At 45.4% G+C, this 6,835-nt stretch overlaps 1 protein-coding gene across 1 annotated transcript; it reads left to right on the top strand.

Moving 5' to 3' along the window:
- Window positions 1–480: 480 nt before the first annotated feature.
- On the top strand, window positions 481–5,274 carry socs3b (suppressor of cytokine signaling 3b). The gene is made up of 2 exons (XM_028819102.2): window positions 481–764; window positions 3,286–5,274. The coding sequence occupies exon 2, from the start codon at window positions 3,495–3,497 to the stop codon at window positions 4,122–4,124; it is 630 nt and encodes a 209-aa protein (XP_028674935.1). The 5' UTR covers window positions 481–764; window positions 3,286–3,494; the 3' UTR covers window positions 4,125–5,274.
- Window positions 5,275–6,835: the final 1,561 nt, after the last annotated feature.

The following is a 6,835-nucleotide window of genomic DNA, read 5'->3' as shown; positions in this document are numbered from 1 at the left end:
TCTATGGTGTTTTGCAATTAGTATTTAAAGAAGGAAAGAAAGAAAAAAAAATCTGTCTTACGCCTGAAGAACTGTGTACGCTCCTACTCTATAATTAGCTGCAGCCCCCCACATAGACGTGCTGTCGGCAGTAGTAAAGGACCCCATTAAAGAAGCTCGAAACACACGAAGTTACCGGTTTATGGATCCAGGTAACCGATCTACTGTACTTCGCCTGAACTCGTTTGTTAAGAATGAAAACAGTGAATCAAAGCCAAAAAGGGAAGGCAAAAGGGAGGCGGGGGAGGGGGAGAGAAGATCGGTAAAGTGGGGGTAGGACGGCTTTTCAGCGAATACCAGGAACAGGCCGGCTAAATACAGTGAAAGAGAGAGAGAGAGAGCGAGCGAGAGATCATGATTACGGCTTGCGCACGCGCGGTGAATGTGTGAGCGCTGTTTTTCATATTGCTTTTTTGTGACTGGCCTTACCAGAAGTAGCTCTGTTCCTGGAACACTTCACAAAAAAAATGGGGGCGGGGCCCGTCGAATTATAAATGGTCGCTGTCGGGTAGGAAAAGGCTGACAATTACACCGCCAGCTGTGGTGCTTATTGAAGTGTGCAGGAAGGAATAAGGACATAAAGAAAGAGGGCGAGAAGAACAAGGAGGAGGAGATTTTTTTTACCTAGAGTGGAACGTAGACCACGTACACACTGAGCTCCTAGCCAGCGAGAGACAAGCAAGCGGTCGGGTCATCTCAACCACGGGATCGAGCCGCCGGCACAGGTAACTTAACGCTCTTTTCTATGCGGAGTTACAAAGCAAGACGAGCCTGGCCGGTTCATGCAGACGCTGTTAAAAGTCCTTCTGGCATTGTGGAGTATCGTGGCGCTTGTGTATTAGACGAAGAAAAAAGGAGAGAGAAAGGGGCTTTATAGCGCTCCCCGTAAATCCCCCCCGCGATTCTGTGGCAGGGAGAGAGAAAGACCGGCACCTGGATTCAAGGATGCTGCAGGACTATTTCAATAAGTTTAAAAGTTTTATACGTGAACTAGAAGCAGTGTGAGTGATTAAGAATTGTTTAGGTTGTATGGTATAAATAATTCATGTGGACAGGTAACGCCGTTGAGCGGACTATCGGACACTTCCAGTACGCTTACAGTATTGGACAGACGCCGTCACAGCGGGCAGGAAGGTAGTACAGTGAAACGATCGATCATTTTGCGTGTCTATCTATCTATCTATCTATCTATCTATCTATCTATCTATCTATCTATCTATCATATAGTGCCTTTTTATCTAATCTCCAAAGAACTACCGGCCCATCTTGAATTGGTTCCGGCATTTTTCCAAAACTGCCAGGAATAATTCGTACCCCGGTAGCCCTAAATTACGTGGAATAATGGCTGAAGGGATATTTGTAATTTTAATAGTAATATGTGAGGTATATATTAATTCACAATATTTATATAACGTTAATTTTAGAATCTGTGGGATTTCATTTTTGCATTGAATATTTTCTTGTAGAGTATATTTGTTTATGTGGGTGAGACATAAAACTGAGGTCCTGAGTCTCTGGGTTCTTAAAAGCTCCCTGGGCATCTTTCAAAAGAGAAGAATGTTTCTCCAGGTCTTAGCTAGTTTACCCATCACAGCCTGAAGTGGTTCCCCACTCTCTGACTTAAGTGCTTTGAGTAGGTTAGAAAAGCGTTATATCAATGTAATTAATTATTATTAATTATTATGTGCCATGACTAATGTTCCATCCAGGGCTGGGCTCTGCCTTATACACATTGCTGATGGCATAACCTCCAGCTCCCTGTAATCCTACAACAGGCAAAACAAATTCTAAAACTTTTTTTATATTTTTTTATGTATAAAAAAATAGTAAAAAAATAATATATATATATATTATATATACAGTATATATTTGTGTGTGTATATATATGTGTATATGTATGCATGTATGTATATGTATGTATGTGTATATATGAAATTATGAATATATATGTGCATAATATATCATAGACCTTCTCAACTATATATATATATATATATATATATATATATATATATATATATATATATATATATATATATATATATATATATATATATATATATATATATAATATTCATACATTCATATATACATATAGATAGATAGATACTTTATTAATCCCAAGGGGAAATTCACATAATATATGTATTAGGGGATTAATTGAAATTTGATATACAACATCATATGCATTAGAGAATCACTCAATCCAGGATAAGTCCAAGGTATGGATCTGTTTTTGGCAAAATAAAAACTAATATTGATGTGCATAATTTTTAGTATAATGTTATCTATCAATGCACATATGCGTACACTGTGTGACCCTGAGCAAGTCACTTCACTTTCCTGTGCTCCAACTAGAAAACCAAAAGAATTGTAACCAGTTATGTGTGTGTGTGTGTATATGTATATGTGTGTGTGTATATCTGTGTGTGTATATTTATATATATATGTATATGTGTGTGTATATTTATATATATGTATATGTGTGTGTGTATATGTATATATATGTGTGTGTGTATATGTATATGGATGTGTGTATATCTGTGTGTGTATATATATATATATATGTATATGTGTGTGTGTGTGTATATATATATGGGTGTGTGTGTATATATGTGTGTATATTAAGTATATAATAGGTGTGCATGTAGAGTGAGAGGCAGACTAGCACAGCACAGTATCTCAAAGGTGAAACTGCAGCTATCCTGGTCCACACCAAGTTGTCTTCTGCTTTCTTTTCTTTCTTTCTCTGACTGCTGAAACCAGTGAGACTCGCTACTTTTGTAATTTATTTATTTTCTCCCCCCTGTATCTCTGAACCGCAGTGGGCTGGGTTTATTGACTAGAGCCTCTCCATCCCCTGAACCTTGGTCTGATTTCTATTTTCAGCCTCGACTTGTGTATGGCTGACTCCTGTACTCTGTTAAGTGCTCCTAATGGCACAGAGGGTACACGGTGTGTCTCTTTAGTCTTCTCCAAATGTGATGGTATCAAGTAAATGCCGCGGTTTAAGAGCTGGACAGTGTGGCATCTTGGCAGGGGGTCTTGTTGCTTTGGCTTTGATTTGTGTAATGATTTGCGGGACGTCGTTTTCATATGGCAGGTCTGACACGTAGCCAAAGTGAATTGCCAGGAGGTCGGGGCCTTGGGGTTGGCTTTGCGAGGGCCGATTCTGAGCTGTTGAGGATTCATGGCGCCTTTCCTCGTCTTCTTTATTTCTAATGACCTTCTCTCTTCCTCCTACAGTTGTCTACCTGCCAAGTGAGGAGGACTAACCCTGCATCAGCCGCAGCGCACATGGATACAATCCTGAGCTGACTTCTCCTGACTGCTGGCCCTGCGACTTTTTTCTATCAATTTCTGTTGTTCAAGCATTTCTTGACATTTGGGCCCTGACCTTTTGGGCACTTTGCGCCCGGTGGATTGACCACTTTATCAGGCGCCTGCACAGCGCAATGGTAACCCACAGTAAGTTTGGTGCCGCTATGAGCAGCTGTCCATTTGAGCCGAGCTTGAGGCTATCTGCTCACCGCTTCAAGATCTTCAACTCCAAGCATGAGTATCAGCTGGTCATCAACGCTTTGCGGAAGCTACAAGAAAGCGGATTCTACTGGGGCACAGTGAGTGGGAAGGACGCCAACAATCTGTTGAGCGCCGAGCCCACGGGGACCTTTCTGATACGGGACAGCTCCGACAATCGCCACTTCTTCACCCTCAGTGTCAAAACAGACTCGGGGACCAAGAACCTGCGCATCCAGTGCGACAGCTGCTCCTTCTTCTTACAAACTGACCCCAAATGCCTCCCTGCTGCTCCAAGGTTTGACTGTGTCTTGAAACTGGTCCACCATTACATGCCTTCCAAGAACTCGCCTTCCCCCAGCGGGAATGGGAAGAATAACTATTTCATTCATTCCAGCGGGGAAAAGATCCCTCTGGAACTCCTGCGGCCGCTGCTGTCCGGCGTGTCGACGCTGCAGCACCTCTGCCGCAAGACGGTGAACGGCCACTTGGAAGTGTCCACCAAGAGAGAGCAACTGCCACACACGCTCAAGGAGTTCCTCCAGGAATACGACTCTCCCGTGTGAAGCGCCCTCTTCTCGGAGGGCTGGACGCCTTTGTTTCCACGGACAGGTTGCCCGACACTGGGGCCGGTGAACTGTGTAGAGAAACGCGACGGTTTGTGTGGCCAATCCGAATGCCCCCTCCACTGGGCGAGAATCCAAACACATTTGTACATTCCTCCGCTGCACGCGGGCGGCCAATGGCGGCGAGGTCAAGCGCATCCATGTGAGATGTTTGGCGAAACACGTGCTGCTAATTAAACAAAGCTGCTCGCCAAAGAGAGAGAGAGAGAGAGAGAAAACGTAAATGAATCAAAACCGCGAGAGGACAACACAGATATGCAATATTTCATTTCATTCTCTCGTCAAGGCCTTCCTCACAGGTAGACATTTCTAAAGTGTGGGCGGAGGGGCATCGGGATTGCACTGGAAATGGGGCGCCCAACCCGACTGGCCTGGCCGGCTTCTTCTCAGCCAGTGGTCTTCCCACGGCGCCACGAGTGTTTTTCGGTTTATTCTTGATGATTCACGTCGATTGCTGTAATGAGAGGATGAACCAGCAGTCGCTCCGAGGCTCTTTCAGTGAACTATGAAAGCTTAAGGGGGCAGGCGGGCCGGGCGGACCACCTCACCTCGCCTCGCCTCGCCTCATGATATCACTGAACTGAAGAATCATTGACTCAGGGACACAGTATTCTGGTTTTAACGCGTTGGAGCTGCCAGCTCGAGACCACCGCAGTGTGGCTGGGCTTGGTGCCGTTTTCACTTGTTCCTTGGCGTTTCTGCAAGTCAGTCTCTTCACAAATGGTGGCTTGAATGTATTCTGATGAAACACTTGCATTGCCTTTGTTCTGGGGAGGGTGGGTGGGTTTGAGGGGGGGGGGTCCGGTGTAAGTGTCAGTGAAAGGGTTAAAACATTTCCACTCGTGTTTTTTTTTTTTCTTTGTTTACATCGATTGTGAAGAAAGGACAAAGAAGCCAACTCACACCAACAAGTAGCAACTCCAGATTTGTCTTTTATAAAGATCTCACCATAATGTCCAGCGATGTGGCTGGGGGTCCAGACTTGAAGATCTCACAAAGCAAAATGTCTCTGAAAGTTTTGCACATTATTTATATTTATAAAACGTTTTCAGTAATTTATAATAAAGAGCACTATTTTTTAAAATATGAACTGTTTGTTGTACTGTGTCATCCTGTCCATGGATTTAATGTTCTTTATGCACACCGTTAGTGTCCTGAAGGTGGGGTCGGGGGTGACAAATGGGCTCCTGTGGATTTGGGTTCAGTCCCAGGGCTGGTCGCTGTGTGTGTGGAGTTTGTCCATTCTCTTGGAACCTGCTTGGCATCTTCTTAAATATCCCACTTGACTCCCACATTCTCAAGGGCTGGGTGGCCTGGTGGCACAGTGCTTGGTGCAGCTGCCTCCCAACATCAGCCTGACACTCTCTCAATATTTCAGGAGCATTCTGGCTGATTTAATGGATGGCGGTGTGGTGGCACAGTGCTTGGCGCTAGACCTGACTTTGATTTCCTATCCTGGTGGGGTCTGTCCATTCTCTTAGACTGCACGTCTTACCCTAACCCCCCCACCCCTCCTTGAATATGCTGGTTGATTCCCATAGGTTCAAGATTGTTGAGTTGGCATGTGTCTGCACCCTGGGCAGTGTGGTGGCACAGTGTTTGATTTTATGGGGTCTGTCCATTCTCTTAGACTGCATGTCTTACCCCCGAACACACCTCCCTGAATATGATGGTAGATTCCCATATTTTAAAAGATTGTGAGTTGGCATGAGTCTGCACCCTGGGTGGTGTGGTGGCACAGTGCTTGGCGCTGGAGACCTGACTTTGATTTCCTATCCTGGTGGGGTCTGTCCGTTCTCTTAGACTGCATGTCTTACCCCCGCCCCCCCCCACAAATATGCTGGTTGACTCCAATATGTTAAAGATTATGAGCTGGCATGAGTTTCTATCCTGGGCGGTGTGATGGCACAGTGTTTGGCGCAGGAGACCTGACTTTGATTACCTATCCTGGTGGGGTCTGTCCGTTCTCTTAGACTGCATGTCTTACCCCCGCCCCCCCCACAAATATGCTGGTTGACTCCAATATGTTAAAGATTGTGAGGTGGCATGAGTTTCTACCCTGGGCGGTTTGGTGGCACAGTATTTGGCGCAGGAGACCTGACTTTGATTTCCTGTCCTGGTGGGGTCTATCCGTTCTCTTAGACTGCATGTCTTAATCCCGCCCCCCCCCCCCCCCCAAATATGCTGGTTGACTCCAATATGTTAAAGATTGTGAGGTGGCATGAATCTTTACCCTGGCTGGTGTGGTGGCACAGTGTTTGGCGCAGGAGACCTGACTTTGATTTCCTGTCCTGGTGGGGTCTATCCATTCTCTTAGACTGCATGTCTTACCCCCGCCCCCCCCCCCCCAAATATGCTGGTTGACTCCAATATGTTAAAGATTGTGAGGTGGCATGAATCTTTACCCTGGCTGGTGTGGTGGCACAGTGTTTGGCGCAGGAGACCTGACTTTGATTTCCTGTCCTGGTGGGGTCTGTCCATTCTCTTAGACTGCACTTGTACTCCCCCCACCCCTGAGTATACTGGTTGATTCCCATATGTTAAAGATTGTGAGGTGGCATGTGTCTGCACCCTGGGCGGCGTGGTGGCACAGTCCTTGTTGATTTTGCCACTTCACACTCGTAGGGGGGTTCTAGGTTGAGTCTTCCTTA

The sequence above is a fragment of the Erpetoichthys calabaricus genome, chromosome 14 (assembly GCF_900747795.2).
Source record: "Erpetoichthys calabaricus chromosome 14, fErpCal1.3, whole genome shotgun sequence".
In the NCBI taxonomy this organism is placed as follows: domain Eukaryota; kingdom Metazoa; phylum Chordata; class Cladistia; order Polypteriformes; family Polypteridae; genus Erpetoichthys; species Erpetoichthys calabaricus.
This window is presented reverse-complemented; position numbering and strand designations above follow the sequence as displayed.

Coding starts and splice junctions, on each gene's coding strand:
- socs3b (XM_028819102.2), top strand. CDS start 3,495: ATGGTAACCCACAGTAAGTTTGGTGCCGCTATGAGCAGCTGTCCATTT.